The sequence below is a fragment of the Hakea prostrata genome, chromosome 9, assembly GCF_041222555.1.
Source record: "Hakea prostrata isolate BN-2017 chromosome 9, UWA_Hpros_2, whole genome shotgun sequence".
Taxonomy (NCBI): domain Eukaryota; kingdom Viridiplantae; phylum Streptophyta; class Magnoliopsida; order Proteales; family Proteaceae; genus Hakea; species Hakea prostrata.
In genome coordinates this window covers 55,049,922-55,070,519 of record NC_142608.1, presented here as the reverse complement: position 1 = coordinate 55,070,519, position 20,598 = coordinate 55,049,922, and the positions used below count along the sequence as shown (strand labels likewise).

The window sequence follows — 20,598 nt, the reverse complement described above, 5'->3', positions numbered from 1 at the left end:
TGTTTTTGTAGGGATATCGACGTTTTAATTTTTAATAATATATATATAATATTCCTATACGAATTTGGAAGATTCATGTTTTAATCTCTCAATCTTTCCCGATCTCTCTCAATCTCCTCTCACAACGAATTTAGAAGATTCACGGTTTAATCACCCTCAATCTCTTCCATTCGATCTCACTCAATCTCTTCCTGTGATCGATCTCTCTCAATCTCTCCTGATTTGGAAGGTTCTAAGTTTTAATCTCTCAATCTCTCCGGAATCTCTCTAAAATCTCTTCCTATGTTCGATCCCACTCAATCTCTTCCTATTATCGATCTCTCTCAATCTCTCTCAATCTCTCCCGATCTCTCTCAATCTCTTCTTATGATCAATCTCTTTAAATCTCTCTCGATCTTTTTCAATCTCCTCTCACGACGAATTTGGAAGATTCATGTCTTAATCCCTCTCAATCTCTTCCTATGACGAAAGGTATTTATCTCTCTCAATTTCTCTCAATCTCCTCCTCTCACGAAGGGAAGATGGAGCAAGGTAGCTTGAAACCTGCTAGCCTTTTATGTTTCTTGATGATCCTGCCTATTTTCATTGCATTGGGCTTCAAGAACTGAGGCAGTTACTTGACTTGTAGTTCTAAACACATTATATTCCCATTTACAATCAATTGTTTTCATGTTTGGTTGTTACTTTTTAGATTTATTATGCCTTCAAAAAGATCTGAAGCTGACTGAATGTATTGTTGTTTCTCCTAATCTGCTCATATCATGCCTGTAGTAAAATAAAAATAAAAATCTCGTATCATGAAGTGGCCAGTAGGGTGTGGTAACCAAGCCACCAAAATTCATTCAAACTGGGATCAAGTCTCCCTCTAGGTAAGACCGGCCCTCATATCTCAGTTGCATCAGCTGGGTAGGTAGTATGCAACAGCGACAAAGAAAATTCAGGAAAAAATTTCCCAGAAACTGCAACTACAGGCATGATCTCCATAAAATAGACTATAAATTGTTTAATCCTTCAAAGCTTGATAAAAAGGTCTAACTCATGATTATCACTATTAATCAAAGTCCTGAAAGTTGATAGGCTGCACGGATCCGAATTGGTGCAAGCAATACAGTACACATGCTTTTCCTTTGGGAGGACTCTCAAAACAGCATAAAAGGTTGGATCAATATCTGGTGTTCAGTCACTTCAATGCTTGGGTACCATGGGAATAAATAGTCACTAATTGGCTAGATGTAACATGGGTAATAATAATAAGAAGAGAAAAGGATAGGAGAGGTTGCAAGAGAAACACAACTTGGTAGCAGTCCTCTCTCTATTACGATATTACTAAATAGAAGGAGAATTACAATCTACTTTAATCTGTACTTTCCTAAAAACTAGAAACAACAATTAAGAAAATAAAGAGAAACTATAAGCATACAATAATACTGATCAGCAAGCTAAAGGTAAAAGAAAAAGACCTGGATACATGACACGTACTTAACCCCATGGTGAATATGTTTCGTGCACTTCTTACTTGAGTGGTAGACACTCTTACACTTCCATTTCGTGTACTAGGATATTGAATTTGAAAATGATTTTCCCAATATTCAGTTAGAATTCAATTTAGAGATTGTAGAAGGCAAGGCTTTATCTTTCCTTTAATTGGGATGCATACCATTCTCCCTAGAAAATTATCACTTTTTATCTTGCGTTTGTCTTTATTTTATTGCATATCGAGATATCTCATAAAATAATTTCAAAGATCTCTCTCTTAATCCTTCATATATGGTCACGTGCATTTGCACGTGTGTAAATTTGCTAGTGTATATATATATATATATATATATATTTTCAATCTCTAACAATCTTCCTTATAAATCACTAATAAAAGCCTCAAATGAATTAGGGAAGAGATCTTTTTTCTAAAAAGAGAAAATATATTATATTATTATATAAAAGCATGATTCTTCTTTTTTGGCATATTTTTTCGTTGACCATTATATCCTTTGGGCTTTTTTTATCAAATACCATATTTTGTGTATTATCCATTATATCCTTTGGGCTTTTTTTTATCAAATACCATATTTTGTGTATTAGTTTTCTAATAATTTTTGTTTTTTCCTCACAAATTGTGGGTACCCGTTATATTTTTACTTTTTTTCTTGAATTTGTAAAATCAAATATTAAATAGGAAAGAGTATTCTTATCCATGATCGTTCATATTAATGGTAGGAGATATTTCAGGATTCTATCTCAAATTATCTTTCAAGTGATTTTCCCGACTTACAATTGGTTTTGATATTTTGTTTTCTAATTTTGCTAATAATCGTGCTATTTTTTTTTTTACTTCCATACAAATCAATTTTAGAATTTTCTTTTTCTTAAATTTGTAAAATCAAATAGGGGAGAGAGTTGCCAAAAAAGAAAATGGGAGAGATTTCCTCCCAGATTATATTAATGGTAAAAGTTTTCTAGATTTTGTTTGGAGTCTTATTTCAAGTAATTTTTCCCTCTTAAAATTTATTTCCATGTTCAGTGATCAAAATGTCAACACGCGGTTAATCCATCCCTTAACTATTTTTCTAAGGGTTTATTAGACTAGACTCATCCCTTAGCTTGAATGGCCTTGACTATTGCATGTACGATAACTTGGTCAATTTCCACTCCTTGGTTCGGACCAAACTTTGTATTTCATGCATCTATCTTTTGTATTTCTTTATTAATTTGTTTAATGTTTGTGCGTTGTATTTTATTTCTTTTTTTTTGGTCAAGTTTTGTATTTTATTTCGAGTTTATGAATGAAGTTTTTAACTTCTTACCAAAAAAAAAAAAAAAAATTTATAGATTCTTTCCTCAAAACAGTTGCGGAGCCACGTTGGTACTGGAAGGGGCCATGGTCCCCCCCAGATTTTTTGAAATTGTAAATATCCTTATTTTTCTCCTTATTTCTCTATCTTTAAATGTGAAATACCACTATTTGGCCCCCTTCCAAAAATTAAAAATAAAAATTTAAGATAAAGATGATGGGTACAAATGTCATTCATAATCCTTATCTAATGGTTATCATTAAATCTCTAATTTTAAGGAATAAAAAGTTAAATTCTAATTAAAAACTAACTCATGATCCATGAATTTCTCCCTATATGTTATCTCCTATTTTTATTTCTATTTATTATCTCATGAATCTCCTCTTTTATCCATATTTTTTCTCTTTTTTTTTTCTCACATGTCTCACAAAATATTGAAGTAGTTAGCAAACTTGGGAATTTTTCTAAATCTTCTCAACATCAGGTATTCACTCTTTCTTTCTCTTTCTCACACTCACGAATTTTCTATTAATTTACCTAATTTTTAATGTAGACTCCATATTAAAATATAATAATATATTCTGAGATGGGACCTATAGTGGGTCCCACATTGGCCCACATACATTCGCCCCCCCCCCAATGTTGGCTCCACCCCTGCCTCAAAACGTCATTGACTCTATAGATTCAAGTCCAGATTACCAAAAACGAAACGATTCTGTATAAATGCTCTACACCAACATCTTCATTTGAGGTATTTTCTCTCACGTATTTGTTGCATTACAAGAATGAAATCTAACAAAGACATGTCAATTGTTTGCTCTGGCTTTGATATGTATAAGTCCTCAAAAATTATCTTCAAGTTCTTAGAATTGGCTATTCAACCAATGTTTCCCCCATTCATTCCATTGCATGTTACTGCTTTTTTTGTTTGGGGAAGGGGGGGTTGAGGGTGGGAAGGAATTCATGCTCTCTGGTATAAACAACTTCTTGATAAACCAGAAAAATTTATCATTTCTGCCTTGGTTAATCAAATTAGTAAGGTAGTTTTTACCTCTGAAGGGTCTCTAATTTACCATTTATGAATTCCTAACTGATATCATGATAAGTTCACTTTGTTAAACATATCAAAATCATTTTGAATGTACCATGCAGAGAAAATTTAATGCACACAAAAAGAGGATGTTGTAAAATTCAATACGTGTTTTTGCTGGAACCAGAATGTCTTTAATAGTGAGTTGATATGGGATACATGTATGAAATCTTAAGTTCAAGGATATGTTGAAAAAGGTTCACACCTTTCAATTCCAATCATGTAACTATTAGAACAGTCGTTAATGTCCATAACTAATGAAGTTTCCTAGTTCAGGAGGGAAATAGCAACATATATAATGGTTCTTTGTGTGGAAAGAATAGCACAAAGATCCTTATATTATAATAACAAGGAATTTAAACTGCATTCTATTCCACAAAATTTCCCAATCACTAGGACTCATATCCAGTTCAGTCATTTATTTCTTGAGGTCTGGCTGATAACTATGCAGAAAATGCAGCTTGCTTGACAAATTTGAATGCTTTGGACTAGTGAATATTAATTAGTTGATTTGTGATTGGAGAGAGCAACTGCTGTGTTAAAAAATTGCAGAGAAAATTAGTTGGCTACAAATTGAAAGACAAACATGATGAACTATTATGATTCACTCTGAAGTGAGCACTATTCAGGTTAAAAATAACATTTTATGGATTAAATTTGGAACTGGAGTAATTAAATAAGAATGCAGTGGATCAACAAAGAACAATCGATTCCTTAAACAATCTGCAAATCCCATTACAAAACAAGACTCTTACACCGATATGCGAATGCTACTGCTACTAATTCACTCACCTGAGAGCGCTTCTCTCACAGCAAGCAAGCAAGCAAGCTTGCCCCTTTTCCTATTTCCATGTCCCTTTAAGGACCGTTTTAGGATTAATTTCTGTGACAGCCCTTACCTCAGTATTCTTTCTGCCCTCCTGACGTTCTGAAATCTGCTCAGAGAACTGCTGCGTCGGACCTGCTCTTGGAACCCTGCTCTCTCAGGTGGGTCACTCATTTCAGGTAAGAGCACACGAACCTTATGAAGCAGTCTATTCTCTGGGACTTGAGCTTTCTGTTCAGGTACCCATTTCGCTTTTGGAGCTAACGGGCATTCACTTGGTATGCGACAAGTCGACAACCATGATCCAGATGATGTCTCTGGATTTTCTCAAACCGCTTCGTGCATCTCCCTTCTTCATGGCTGACCGATGGTAACGGACAAGTAGCAGAAATAGCAAGTCTTTCCACTTTGACCTCCACTTGCACCGCCTCACAAACACTTCGATTCACATTAATGAGGAACTTCAGAGGTGGAACAACAACATATTTCCCAAAGAGTGGAGAAAAAAGGGAGGGGGAAGAATGTACAAGTGGGGTGAAAACTGAGAGAATTTGGTAGTATCTAAGCCCAAGATTGTAACATTCTGACTCCCACAATATGTTTTAGAACACTGACAGTAATATTTTATGCTAGGATTTGATTGTTCTCCCATGCGTAGATTAGATCACTGCCTATGTTTCACCAATTTTCTTATATTTAATATGCCTGTAAGGATAACGCAGTTAACTTGAACATATACAATATGTTATTCTAAGACTGTGGCATACCATGCTTTTCTCTATATAGAAACTATTACATGGGAAAGATCTCTATAACTGTTGAGTTATATCAAGAAATACTTTTCCATGGTGATTTTATCCAGGTATAACGGATGCTTTTGAAATTTTCACTCTCAAGATTTTATATTGTTGCCACAGAATATTGTGATATCCATCATTATTTGATACGCATACTCGTTATACTGTATCAATCAGTTGTAAAACATTGGATTGCCATATCCTATATATTGTTCTATATTAAGGCTTTTAAGTAAGTAAAATTCTACCTACAACTCTAATTTCTGATTTTTTTTTTAAACCTAATTTCTGATAATGTTTTAGCAGCATTTTGAAGACGTGATGGATTACTACAGGCATTGAAATGCTTTTCTTTCTTCTTTTTTTCCTATCTCTCTCTTTCTCACACAGCCACGTGCTTTTGTGCATGTTAGTACATGACTAGTATGTATGTGTATATATATATATATCTTACAAGCTTGATTCGAGTTAGGAATTTGAGATTTATTTTATTTGATAGATGAGAAGTCAATTTGTTAATTGAATTTTTATTTGGTGTCCTTGAGACAGTAGGACTTAAGTTGTAGTTTACAGTTGATAAGTTCCAAGGAATACTATCTAGGATAGTAGTTGCTTTAAACCTTGGTCAATTAATAGCTGGTTTTGGTTGGTATTTGGTTTAGTGATCGAGATTTCAAGAACAGATAGATGGTCTGCAGCATTGAGGAAAACCGACCCCCTGCCACTCCTTTTATTTTCTTTCTCTTCCTTGTGGTTCAGTTTTATATGGTTCACTTTTCTGATTTCGCTGTTATATGTTGTACTGTAAGTCTGTAACTCCTTTTTTCATCTTCAATGGATGGATACATGAGTATTTTGATAGCTTTAGACCCTCCCTACATAGCTTGCATATGGAGGAGTTTTTCTAACTAATACTTTTGGTTTTAGAGTTTAGTCAGTTAGGGACTCTTCCCTAACTGTGTAGGGAAAAAGATAATTAGTTAGTTTGTTTTGTTTATTTATCTAAGCATGGAAGAGGCATTGCCATCTATATGATTCAATAAATGAAAAGATTGGCTATGCCTTCAGTTCTGAGGTGATTCAGTAAGTTCCGCTATGAAATGTGTACAATGCAAATTGAAAAACTCACCACTAGCAGTTTGGATCATTAAGTAGTTTACATTTAAGTTGAGTTTGAGATCAAATGTAGGATTGGAGCATGGAGTTTGTATAACATATGCATGCACATTGAGAAGTGACAGGCCCATTTTAGTGATGTTTCTTATATTATAGTGCCTGCTAAAGAAGCCTTCATGTTGGTTTGGGTTTTGGTACTATTTTCTAGGAATATAATTTTCATTCTAGCTTCAGCAAGGGCATTTCACAATTTTGATGTTAATTGATTGAAAGTACTTTTTTCATTAGTAGATTATGTGGGAGATGTAAAGAATTGAGGGGTGATGACTTGACCTTAAATACATGTGGATACAAAGTTGAAAATGTTGAAACAGTGAGGCAGGGTTGGCAATAGACAACCCATATGAAGCTCACTTCATGCAAAGACATAGGTAGAATATGCATTGCAGTGGGAAGATAATGCCAGGAAGGTACAAGACATTGCTACCCAGCCAAATTATGCTCACCCCAATTTGGGATTGCTATGACTTCTCAACAACAACCATTTGCTTCCTTGATGCTGCTTGCTTCAGATTTTGGGCTCTTGGGTTTGGATGAATATTTTAGCTTATCATTGACAATGAAGTTTTACCATCATTTTTGAGAAGAGCTAAAGGTAAACAACTCCACATCTGTATGGAATTCTTAGTTTTTCTTCCCTTCTGCTTGCCTAGTTCGTCCTGTTGCATTTGTTGAAAGTCCTGTGATCAGAGAGCAATGATTGCTTACGATCAATTTGATGAGTGGTGTCACTTGGTTGCATTAATCTGTGTAGCCTATGTCTGCCTGCATGTAAGCTTCTGACTGAAGAGTTGATGCCAAATCACTCAAGCAGATGCAGCTTTTAACCCTTTTTAAACTTTGATGCAGTGATTTTCTTCATTCCTTGTCAAATAGATCATGCATCAAGGCAGTTTATCTAAAATATGTAAGGGCTTGCCATGGATTATATTCTGTTTAGCTATATTTGTAATCAGTGTTAAGCTTTGCTGATTGACTTGGAAGTCAGTATAGCAACTGAGGTAATTGGATTTTCATTATTGAATTTTAGTTAAAGAAACTGAGTTAAGCAGACTTTCATTGTTGAATTCATACTCCCACATAATCTTATGTAAAAGTTAACCTGACATTATTAAATCACAGACCATCTTTTTTAACAGAGGCACATTTGGTTGGAGCCATTGAACCAACAATGGTAGATCATGACAAACAAATGAGTGAGGACATTCCTAGACTTTAAGTAGTCTGAATATAATAATAGTCTCCAGCCTAGCAATCCAAATCAATCTAACAAACTCAACAAGTAATTGAAGACAGTTTCTTCCAAATGAACATTGTAAAAACTTGGAAGCCAATCAACAACATATGCACACTAGGATAAAAATAAAAGGAAACCATAAATATATATAAATGCATAAAAAGTACAAAGCAAGAACAATCAAGAGAGACCAGCCTCTCCTAATGATCATTGTAAAAATTTGAAAACCAATCAACAACATGTGCATTAGTAGGATAAGAATCACCTTCTTGTCTACCAAGAAATTGGTGCGAACCAGATGGGCAGAAATTCGTCTAAATTTGAAGGAGTTGTGTAAAAAGGTTTGACCACCTTCTTGTCTACCAAGAAATTGGTGCGAACCAGATGGGCAGAAATTCGTCTAAATCTGAAGGAGTTGTGTAAAAAGGTTTGACACTTTTATCTTCTAAGTGAAACACACCTAAATCATGGCGATTATTGCCGAAATATCCATCTGTGAAATATATGCAGTTTCCTCTAAATCCAGGGCAGTCAAGTGCCGAGCGGGAGAAGCCAGTGCTTACACCAACAAATAGCATTTGATCACCTAATTCCTCTACCTCAGTCCAACGCTGCTGTTGTTTCTCCAACTTGAATATCTTCAGTGTCAGAGTTTTTTGAACGGTTTCCATTTTGAGCTTCCCTCTCACCACATGATATTTACCGCATCTTATAACTATTAGCAACTCCCCACGACATTCCACTAAATAGAGATACCTCATCAAATTCAGGAACGGGTTATCCAATTGTTCAACTGGAGGAGGAGCAATGTTACAACTTGTTTCTTTTGACTGATCAGGACCTAATTCCACTAATACAAGATCATAGTCGTACTTTATGGCGTACAGTTTGCCATCTTGTACAATAAGATCTTGATATCTAAGAAATTTATCTTCCACATAGTGCTTTGTGAAGGCAGTCCATGCCTTATCCCCTGGTCTACAAAATGCTACGAGATTTCTCCTATAAAGAGCTAAGACCAAACAATCATCCACGACAGGCATTGTTGTTGGTTCTGTGGGAATTAGAACTGGTATGGTCAGTAGTAGTAGCAACAACGGCAGCAGGGGACAACAAGATAACCTTGCGAATGTAACCGGGGCCGTAAAAACTACCAAGTGGCATACTAATGGCACGAGGAAGAGTAGATGCATTTGGAAGTTCAATACGAACTCCAGTAAATGGATTAAAAAGAAACATGCTTCCGAATCGCTGATCCAACATTATCAACCATCCCCAGTTAGACCCACAACACATTGCATCTAGCAACCTAGTCATTCCCAACCTAAAAACTTTTCCATGGAAGCCGCTGAAAAACCCATCATGATCATAAGGATGATGAGGAAGAAGATCCTTGCGAGTAGAATAATGTTTCTTCGAATTGAATGAAAGCATCAGCCATGGGGATTGAGGTTTAGTGATGACCTGAATCTGATGCCGTGTTTTCTTGGCAGCAGCGGCAACCGAATGCAAGAACCTGCACGATGCATTGAAGCGGTGGAAACCTACCACGTCTAATTTGTTTACTATCAGAATCAGGATATCCTCTGGAAGTAGCGCTGAAATACTACAAATATTATTCTTCGAGTAACTGCTGCATGGGATCAACGCTAGGTTTTTTGTGCAATTGCCTTCCCTTCTCTTTTGGGTGTTGATGCGTCCAAAATCTGCTCAGCCCTTGGATCTCCACGTGATGTCCTGCAAAACGAAAGCGTCAGATGTGGCCCGACCGCTGGGGTCGGGAGTCCACCTCCGAAGGCTAAGTCAGTTTATGAACTTAATCACAAACGGCTCTGCTAGAAGCGCAGAGCTAAGGAATGAAGAACTGGGAAAGGTGATCTAGATAGCAGATCGCTGATAGTTTAGGTCTATCAGTATGTATTTGAACCTAAGTCTCAGATAGTATTCTTTTCGATCGATCGATCTCCCCACCTTGTATGGTAGTGAGGTTTATATAGAGTGTACCTTCGAATCTCTTTCGTTGGATGCACTTGAGCCTTCTTCGGGTAGTCGTTGGATCGTATCAGTGAGATCCGTTGAGCAATAGACTTCTACTAGTTTGGACTAGTAGAGGACTCCTGAGATAACCTTTAGGTTATCCGATGTTTATCCCTTCGATAATGATTATCCGCAGCCGTCAATTTGAGTCTGCCATCATTAGGGTGATTACCCTAATCCATAAGTAGGATTAGGGCACGCTTGCAGCCGAATAGGCTTTCTTCTTCAGCAAGCCATCTTCTGAATCCGGTTTGCTCGGGAGGGAATCGGTTCTTTCCGTCTCGACCGGGGATGAGGGTCGGACCAGGTATGAACCCAGTCTGATCATAATCCCTCCGTATCACGAGCCCCCCAGACCAAGCATTCGGTCGATCCCGAGGGCTTGGTTTTTAACTGGGTTTGTCGTCAGATGATAATCTCTGCGTGCTTCATTAAATGTCATATCACATTTAATGCGGTGGTCACTTTTCCTCGAGCGTTGTGAGTGTAAGGCCACATATCTCCTTGCAGTTGATCTGTCGTGGCTCACGTCATCCAAGCGACGGTTTCCGAACGCCTATTTCGGATTCGTGAGTTCAAACTTTCAAAACGTCTTTCAATCTTGATCGCTGATTTTGAATCAATCTCGATCGTTCAGATTCCCGAACACTCGTGCGGGAGTTTTAAAAGCGGTTCGTTGTCTTTGTAGGTTTCATTCTTCCCGTCTGAATTTGAACCTTTGTTGTTCGCTTCGCGCCTTCCCGCTCTCAAGCTTCCGTCTCACTGAATCAGTAAGTTTACTGTTTTCTTTTTGTAGTTTACTGAAACGAGTAATGGCGGACGATAGGGCTTCTTTAGTACCCCTTGTTAGTAATAGCAGTGATGCTTTTGCCTCTCTTGCTCCCGAACAGTCGGATAGTGATAACAAAACCCTAACTGTCCTTTGGCAAGAGTTCGCTGAAGTTTCTCAACAAGGTTTTGAAAGAAAAACCAAAACTTCTCGTGTCCTTCTCGAGTCTGGATCTTCAAAGATTGTCGAGTCTTCTAGGCAGCCTCAAACCTCCGGGTCCAATGGTGGACCTGGCTCTGTTCCCTCCATTTACAATGGAGAAAACCTTCTTTCAGCTGTCCAAGATTTTGATCTTCCTTCCTCATATCAGGTTAGGGCTCCCCACCTTGATGAGAGGGTTGATTCATCCCTTTCGGGTGAATTTTCTCTGTATATAGATGCACTGGAAAGCGGGGTTCGCTTTCCCTTTTTTAATCCTTTGTTCTCCGCAGTTTTGAATCACTGGAACATTTGTCCCGGAATGCTCCTCCCCAATAGCTAGCGTCTCTTCGTTGGCTTCTTGGGTTTGTGTTTTGAGCTTGGCATTACGCCATCTCTTTCTCTTTTTGTACATTTTCATGTTCTTTCTATCTCCCATCCTCCCGGATGGGTTTTTCTTTCCAAACGCAATAAGGCTGAACTTGATTGGAGGGGCAGCATCCTTGTCAAAGGAACTTGCCCTTCTAACCACAAAAGATGGCGCGAACGATACTTTTTCTGTCGAGCGCCTCCATCAGATCTTAACTTCCCAACCACCTGGAGGAGGTTTACTTCTTCGTCCGAGAGTAACCGGGGCCTTCCCTTATCCAGAGAAGACGAGGCGGCCATCAGGAAGATCAAATCCATTCCGTGGTATCAAGAGATACATGGATATGAAGTGGAGTATAACTCCATCCTTCAGTACTGGGGCTTGGCTCATTGTGAGCTTCTAACCATCATCCTTTGATTTGACTCAAGTGATATGTTTTGAATTCCGACTCTTGTCCTTCTTCTTTGCAAGTGCCTCCCAGAATGAACCCCGAAAGCCTGCGGGTGAAGGCCGCTAGGGCAGTTGTGACAGCCGAGCAACGATCGCCCAGGGTCTTGACAGTAGATCAAGAGGCTTCTCTTCCCTCTCCCGACCCTTCTTATAGGGGTATCAGGAATATCAGGACTGTAGCTGATGCTTCGGGTAAAGGGAAGAAACCGATGGTGGAGAGGTCTAATGTCTCTTCTTCCGCCCGAGCCAAGAGGAGGCATGACACAATTGATGCTCCCTCCAACAAGAAATCCAAAGCTTCGACGGATGGTGAGGAGGTCTTCACTCCCTAGTGGACCCTGAAGATGACCGACAGGGTTACTCGGGATCCCGAGAAAGCTGCATAATGGAGCTCCCTCAGTCTTGCTCCTTCTGATCGCCAGGAGTTTGAAGCCCTGGATGACACCTCCCTTGTTAGTCAATCTACAAGGTACCGGTCTTCTTGCTTAGTTATATTTTCATAATTTCTTATGACTTCTTCTGATATCTTCCGCCTTCCCAGGAATGCTGTGTTGAGCTTTTATCAACACATGGAAGCATTGAGCCGGGTTGGTCGCACCAGCTCCTTGCTGCAAACTTGTGAAGAGAAATTGGCCAAGGCCAATTCTGAAATAGACCAGCTGACTGCAGCTACCGTGGAGCTGCAGAAAAAGCATGAGGAAGAAATGATCTCCCTCAAGGAAGCCCTCGAAGCATCGAAGATTCGTGCCGCTGCTGCCGAGCGCTAGGCTAGGAAGCAAAAAGCAGCTGCCACGTTGTTTGGTGACAGCCTTGAAATCAAAAGTAGGGAGCTCGAAGAACATCTGAAGTTGGCGATCCCTAGCAAGCCCGAGCATATAAAGCCAGAGCTTCGGAAGGAGTGCATTCGGAAATACCTGAACAGCGTACCTTTCTCCGAGCTGCTAGGTCTCTACAACATTCAAGCTTATCGCATGGGGCAGAACGATGTTTGGGAGCGAATCCTTGGATCGATCCCTGCCTTCGACACCGCTCCTTTTCGTGAGGTATGCCACAAAGAGGTCTTCGGGAAAGTAGGTATGGATCTCCCGGACTGGGCTCAGGAAGAAGATGATCCTTTTCCAGCTGACCCTTAATATGAGGCATACCTGAATGACGAGCCAGCACTTCCAAAGGAGAAATCACAAGCCGAGTCTCAAGTTGTTGCTGTAGAGGACTCAGCCGATGCCGCTCTTGAGGAAGGCTCTTCTCATGATCCTGAGAAAAGTTCTCCCGACCAGGGTCCCTCGGGCAACAATGAAGAAAAGGCTTAGGGAGTTGTCTTTTTGTAAAGATTTACCCTCAATTTAATGAATAGACATTTCTTTTTTCATGTTGGCCTCTATATTTCCCCATCTCCAGCCGAAATCTTGCCTTGAATATCAAAGTATTAATGATAAAACTTATCACTTAACTTTACATTCCTCGCCGAATAATAATCTTGTAGAAAAATCGTGAAGATGCTTTTCGAGAAGATGCATTAATCTTCCCCAGTACTTTATTTATTGCAAAGTCCGCACGTTTCCCTCTCGCGAAGTTCAAACGTTTTCCCGCCTTTTGTATACCATTCATCGTTTCCAATGAATCGGAAATACATCCGTTATTTTACATGGCGGTGCGACGATTGGAGGTATCTCTGCATCAGGTGCTCGCTTCCACATGTTTCCATGTGGCATCCCTCCGACCGTTGATCTTGCTTTCTACGGATTTCGAAGCGTCATTTCGATCTAGGTGGTCGGTTGTCCTTAGCCTTCAACCGTCGTCTTAATACCTGAGGCTATTTAAAGCCTTTGTGGGTACTTTCCATCTATCCTGACTTCTGCAAGTTAGATTTGCTAAAGTGCCAAAGCGACCTTTCGTCCTTCGGCCTGCTTTTGTATTCCTCATACTCCAACAACAGCTCTATCAACTTCTGAACAAGTGATTTTTTTGATTACTCATCTCTTTCCCCACTTCCCCCCTGAGTAAACTGCACAGTAGTTATACTTGGGGTTTAGTTTGTTGTTTTGTTAGAAGTTATAGAAAACTAGGGTTTCCCCCCTGTTGTTGTCGTTTATTTCTGTACTGATACGGCTGGTTTTTTTTGTTTTTTGTTTGCATAGTGGCTCCCAAGATCAACCCGAACTTTATCAGAGCAAAATCTTGCAAGAAAATCGTTCCGTCGGTGTTGGTTGGGGCCAGTGCGGTGGTTTCAGCTAGTGAATCCTCCAAGCGTAAGGCGATCTGCTGCCGGTGAATCTTCAAGTCGATTCCCGCAGCTTCGTTGATGCCGTCCTTGCGCCTCCTTTGCCCGAAGTGATCGCTCGTCTTTCCCAGGGAAGATCTTGATCACTCCGTTGCCGATGGTGCTGCCGGTGCTCCCGCCGGTGAGCTTTGTTGGTGCACCCCCGAAGGAGACTCTTCGGGCATCCGAGGCAACTATGTTGGCGTCCCGATGAAGGTGTGGTCCCAGCAGGTGCTGCTCCTATTTCTAACTCTAGTGCTTGTTTGGCATCCTCCTCCTCTCCTTCCGAGTTGGAGGATTTTGCCACTAGGAAGCGCCGTCGGGTGACAAGTGATGAAGCTCATCCTTCTCTTGGTGTAGCTCATCCTTCTCATCCTTCGCCTGAATTAGTGTCGAACGAGTTTGACAGAGCGTTGGAATGGTGTATTGCTGCTCGAATGACTTCCGAGAGCGCAGCTTCTTTCCAAACTTCCAGGATGAAGTCTTTACGAAGTCACTGGTGATGTAAGTCTTCTTCATTATCCTCCGATTCTGAAAAATTACTTTTCTCGCTCCTTGCTAACTTGGAAGTTGTTTGCAGGAGTCTTCTTGGTAACTTCCACAACCAAGTGGAAGCGGTTTCTAGGCTCGAGATTGAGCAATGAAGTTTCTAGGCTTCGGGAAATCTCTCGAAGCTAAAGATGTTGAGATTGCTCGCCTTCGGAATCTAGCTTGGGAGGTGGCAGGAGAAAAAAATTCGATGATTGGTCGTCTTCGGTCGGACTTGGATGATGCCAGGGAGAAGATCCGGCGACTGGAACGAACAGTTGGAAAGTCAGGAGCCAAAGGATCTGAAACGTTACCCGAAAGGCAAGCCGTCGTTCCTTTGCCCGAATCCCTTCCAACCGATGTTCGCAGAGCTGCGTCTTCAAGTATTTACACAAGAAGCCTTTTGTTGATATGCTGAATGCTTATAACTTGCAAGGCGTCCGGGATGGTGAGAACGAAGTATGGGAATCAATATTAAGGAAGGTTCCTCATTTTGATACGACTCCCTACAATGCTTTGTTGCCATCCCGAAGTATTTACCAACCCGGGTATTCCTCCTCCCGACTGGACCAAGGATAAGATTGATCCTCCACCTTCCGATCAAGATATTATGCAATATCTGGAAGATTCTCCGGTTTATTCTCCGCTGGAAGAAGTCAATTATGACGAGCTTGTACTGAATGCGAGTTTGGTCGAGGACCATTCTTCTCTTGGACAAGCTGGACAAAGAGTATGAAATTGCGGAGGATTTTATGCATACCGAAATATTTTTGTAATCCTCATTTCTTCTCTTCTTTTCCTTGAATCCCCACCAATGATTGACTCATATGTTTGTTCTAGCAAAGTCGCGTCGATCTTGTATAACTTCTTAACAGTCACCTATGATGACTTTCTTCTTTGATCGAAGATTGTATCCAGCTCTTGTAATTGTTTTGATACTGGCCTCTTTGGATCTTTTGAAGAAATAAGAAATTACTTTATCTTTGAACTTTGCTAGCCACTTGAATCGCCGTTGCATTAGGTCTTAGTTGTTTGAAATAATGCCTTTACTTAAGGATTTCCGGAGAAATACAATAAGTCTGAGAAGGAACTCACTCGGGTTTTAAACATATGCCTTTACTTAAGGATTTCCGAAGAAATACAATAAGTCTGAGAAGGAACTCACTCGGGTTTTAAACCGATGCCTTTACTTAAGGATTTCCGGAGAAATACAATAAGTCTGAGAAGGAACTCACTCGGGTTTTAAACCGATGCCTTTACTTAAGGATTTCCGGAGAAATACGATAAGTCTGAGAAGGAACTCACTCGGGTTTTAAACCGATGCCTTTACTTAAGGATAATTCAAAAATTCAATAAGTCTCGAAGGAACTCACTCGGGTTTCAAACTGACGCCTTGCAAAAGGAACTCACTCGGATTTTCATCCGATGCCTCGACCTAAGAAAGTTCGAAAAATTTCCATAAGTGTTGAAGGACCCACACGAATTTTCATCCGATGCCTTATAGTTGGATCTTGTTCTTGAATGTGGTGTATGATGCCCCCCAATCAAAAGATAGTTTGTTGAAAGCCAAAAATTGCATTGATTGAGTTGAAAATGATTACATCGCGAACAAAATTGAAATCATCCTCAAGGATAAAACTTTTTGAGATGCCTAGCATTCCACGAACGATCCAACTCTTTCTGGGTATTGACGTTCTTCAGCCTGTAAGCTCCTGAACCGACCGGTTTCACAACCATATAAGGTCCTTCCCAGGAAGGGTCCAATTTCTTTGGTGACGCGGGTCGGAAGCTAGGGTGTTTCTCAACACCAAATCTCCGGCTAAGTACCGACGATTCTTCACTCGAGTATTATAATGAGACGCTATCCTTCTTTGATAATGTTGAGTTCGTGCTATTGCCTTTGCCTGAACTTCGTCCAACAAATCAAGACTATCAAGCAGTCCTTGTTCATTTGCTTTTTCCTTGAAGTCACGATCCCGTAACGTCCCCGCCATTATCTCCACTGGTGCCAATGCTTCGGATCCATATGCCAACCTGAATGGAGTTTCTCCCTGTGGGTGTTCGAACCGTAGTTCTATAAGCCCACAAGACATTATGAAGTTCTTCGACCCAAGAAGCTTTGTCGGCTTCGAGTCTTCTCTTTATTCCTTCCAGGAGCGTTCGGTTAGTAACCTCTACCTGTCCATTGCTTTGGGGGTATGCCACTGAGGACATACGATGCTCGATCATATATGTTCCACGAATTGCTCAAATTTTGGACAATCGAACCGAGTACCATGGTCAGTGACAATAATCTTTGGAATCCCAAAGCGATATATGATTGATTCAAGCACAAATTTCTCCACTTTTTTCTCGCAATTGCCGCCATTGCACTCGGCTTCTACCCATTTTGTGAAGTAATCAATTGCTACTATCGAGATATTCCCGTCCGCTTTGATGCGTTGGTGAATTTGCCCATGATATCAATTCCCCACATTGCAAAGGGAATGGGATTTAGAATTGAAGTCATAGTTTCCGCCGGGTGCTTCGATACTGTAGCATGAATTTGACAGTTACCACATCGACGAACGTAGTCCATAGCAGCCTCTTGGATCTTAGGCCAATATAAACCAAGTCTTAGAATTTTGTGGGCCAGGGCTCGGCCACCCATGTGAGCTCCACAAATTCCTTCATGAACCTCAGCCAAAGCTGATTTTGCTCCTTCAGGGCCTATACATCTCATAAGGGGTCCAACATAAGATCTTTTGTATAGTCTCCCATTCTGAATGACAAATCTAGCTGATCGAATCTTGATCAACCTTGCCTCTACTGGATCCTCGGGTAATTTGTCATCTCTTAGATACTCGATTATTGGATCCATCCAGCAACGTTCTGCTTCAATATAAGAAATTTCTTTCTCATGATAACTTGGAAAAGTTATCTCTTCAATGTAGACCGAAGGGTCTAGATTCTTTTCCTTGGCATTGGCTAGTCGGGATAGCTCATCTGCCACTGAATTTTCATTCCTCGAAATTTGAGATACCTTCAAATTTCGAAATTGGTTTTGAAATGCCTGCACTATCTCCCGATATTTTTGCAAGCGTGGTTCTTTAATGCCATACTCCCCCTGGACTTGGTTGACTATAAGCCGAGAGTCACTATAAATAGTAACATCTGTAATAGCTAATGCTTTTGACAACCGAAGTCCCGCTATCGAGCCTCATATTCTCGCTTCGTTATTACTTGCATCAAATGCAAATCTCAAAGCATATCGAATAATAAATCTTGCTGGACTTTTTAATAGAATTCCAGCTCCTGCTCTATCTTTATTACTCGAACCGTCCACATATACCTCCCAAGTGGTTGGTATAATGAGATCCTCAATGGTGGGTTCCACTGGTGCAGTAGTTTCTACTACAAAGTCGGCTAATGCCTGAGCTTTGATTGCAGTTCTGGGCTTAAAGCTCACTTGGAACTCACTGAGCTCAACCGACCAGGACACCATCCTTCCGGACAAATCAGGTTTGTTAAGAACTTTACTAAGAGGAAAAGTTGTAAATACCTCAATTGGATGAGCACGAAAATATGGCCTTAGCTTCCCGGCGGCCATCATGAGAGCCAGAGCACAGCTTCTCAATCTGCGAATATCTCGTCTCCGCATCTAGCAACACGTGGCTTACATAGTCAATCGACCACTGTTTTTTATCTTTCTCCCGAACAAGTACTGCACTGACCGCCGAAAGGGACGTCGCTAGATATAGCTGTAATATTTCCCCCTTCTCCGGTCCGGACAAGATCGGTGGTTGTCCAAGTGCTTCTTTTAATTCCTCGAAAGCTTTCGGCACTCTTCGATCCACTTTGCTTCCTTACGCCCTTCAGGTCTTTAAGTGCCTTGAAGAAAGGCAAACATTTCTCTCCGGACTTGGAGATAAATCGATTTAAAGCAACAACTCTCCCTGTCAAACACTTGTACATCCCGAACGGTTTTGGGAGCCTCCATATCAATCGAGCTTGTATTTTGGCGGGATTAGCCTCAATTCCCCTCAGTGATATCATGAAGCCCAAAAATTTGCCCGAGGAGACTCCAAAGGCACATTTTTCCGGTTTAGCTTCATTTGATGTTTCCTTAGTCTTGAGAAAACCTCGAGTCAAATCTGCAATATGATTTGCTTTTGTAAAGCTTTTCACTAGCATGTTGTCAACATAAGCTTCAACATTCTTTCCTATCAGCTCTTTGAAAATCTTGTTGACGGCCCTCCGATATGTTGCTCCCGCATTCTTCGAGGCCAAAAGGCATGACCTTGTAATAATAGCTCTCACGATCAGTCATGAAAGCCGTATACTTCTCATCCTCCTTATTCATAAGGATCTGATTATACCCTTAGTAGGCATCCATGAAACTTAAAGTTTCATATCTTGCAGTCGCATCTATCAAGAGGTCAATCCGACGCAACGGGTAGCAATATTTCGGGCAAGCTTTGTTTAGATCTGTGTAGTCTCGTACACATCCTCCACTTCCCATTCGCCTTTTTCACCATCACCACGTTGGCTAACCAAGTTGGGCACTCAATTGGTTCTATGAAACCAGAATTCTTAAGTTTTTCAACTTCGCTTGAACGGCTTCATACTTTTCAATGGAGAAATTTCTTCTTTTTCGTATCACTTTGGTTTAGCCTTAGGGTCTATCCGGAGTTTGTGCTCTGCAATGGCCCGATCGATTCCGGGCATGTCCTCGGCAGACCATGCGAATACATCTTTATTCCGTTGAAGAAATAACTTCAACTCATCTTTAAACTCTTCCAGTTGTTCGGACCCGATATAAGTAATCTTTTTCTTATCCTCGGTACACAGCTGAATTTGCTCCAGCTTCTCCACCGGTTCGGGTCTTTGCATCTCTCGTCTCTTCCCGATCATCTCGAACTTCTATGGGGAGGGCGAGTTACCTTCCTCGGGCCCTCCTTGTCTTTTAAATAGGCAACATAACACCGCCGAGAGATCTTCCGGTCGAGAGGAGACTTGACCAATTCCCATATCAGTCGGGAATTTTATCTTCAGGTGTTTTGTTGAAACAATAGCACCTATCTTGGATAAAGATGGTCGCCCGAGAATCATATTATAGGCTGGTAGTTCTCGAACCACCAAAAAATTGATTCGGACAGTTGTTTCCTTAGGAAAACTTCCAATGGATAAATCCAACCTGGACCGATCCTTCCGCCACTGTAGATGACCCCGCAAAGCCATATAGATGTGTGGATGAAGGTTTCATCAAGTCCCGATCCACCTTCAATTTTTGATACACTTCGTAGGAAATTAGGTCAGCTGCAGACTCGTATCAATCAAAACTCTATGCACTTCTCGCCGTGCAATCTCTACCTTGATGACTATAGCATCATCATGAGGTAAACAAACGTCTCTTTCGTCTTCCTCGCTAAAGGTGATAGAATCTTCACCATTCAGCTTCTTCCGCTTCTCGTCTCTCCGGTTCCAACAAATTTGGATTTTGTTTTCGGACTCCGGAGTGATTCGGGCTCTGGTCCTTCGAAGATGGTAAGGATCGGTGACCTAGTAGCTTCAATCACCTCCTTGCCTTTCTTAGACTTCGGGGCCTCCCCTTGATCGTTCCGAACTAACCGAACGATCCCTCTTTGGAGCAGCCGCACGTGGCTCACGTGGCTCCTCCCTTCTCCTGCTAACAAAACTGGATTGATGTCCCTGAGATATCAATCTCTCAATGTCTGCCTTCAGATGACGACAGTCATTAGTATAATGACCATAGTCCTTGTGGAATCGGCAATACTTTTCCCGATCCTGCTGCTCTCCGGGTTTCAAAAGAATTTTAGGCGGCCACTTTAAAATATTTTTTCTTTTGAGGATATTCAAAATATCAGCCCGAGGAGCATTCAATGGACTGTACTCACTTTTACCGCGGGACCTTTGGCGCCAAGGCTGGGATTTTCCAACCCGATCGCGAACATTTTTCTTTGGCTTCGCTTTCCGCTTAGGAGCCTTTTGTTCCTTATTGGAGACTTTATTATCTCCTTGGCGCGCATCTAGAATCTCCATGACTTCAGCCTGTTTCTCGGCATCTCTGT

General features: G+C 40.7%; 1 protein-coding gene across 1 annotated transcript; it reads right to left on the bottom strand.

Annotated features, from left to right (window-relative positions):
• Positions 1-8,274: 8,274 nt before the first annotated feature.
• LOC149005603 (putative F-box protein At1g44080) lies at positions 8,275-8,958 on the bottom strand. The gene has a single exon (XM_089135951.1). The coding sequence runs from the start codon at positions 8,956-8,958 to the stop codon at positions 8,275-8,277; it is 684 nt and encodes a 227-aa protein (XP_088992077.1).
• Between the last annotated feature and the right edge of the window lie 11,640 nt (positions 8,959-20,598).

Bases quoted from the DNA above. Each gene is read 5' to 3' on its own strand.
- LOC149005603 (XM_089135951.1), bottom strand. From the start codon at position 8,958: ATGCCTGTCGTGGATGATTGTTTGGTCTTAGCTCTTTATAGGAGAAAT.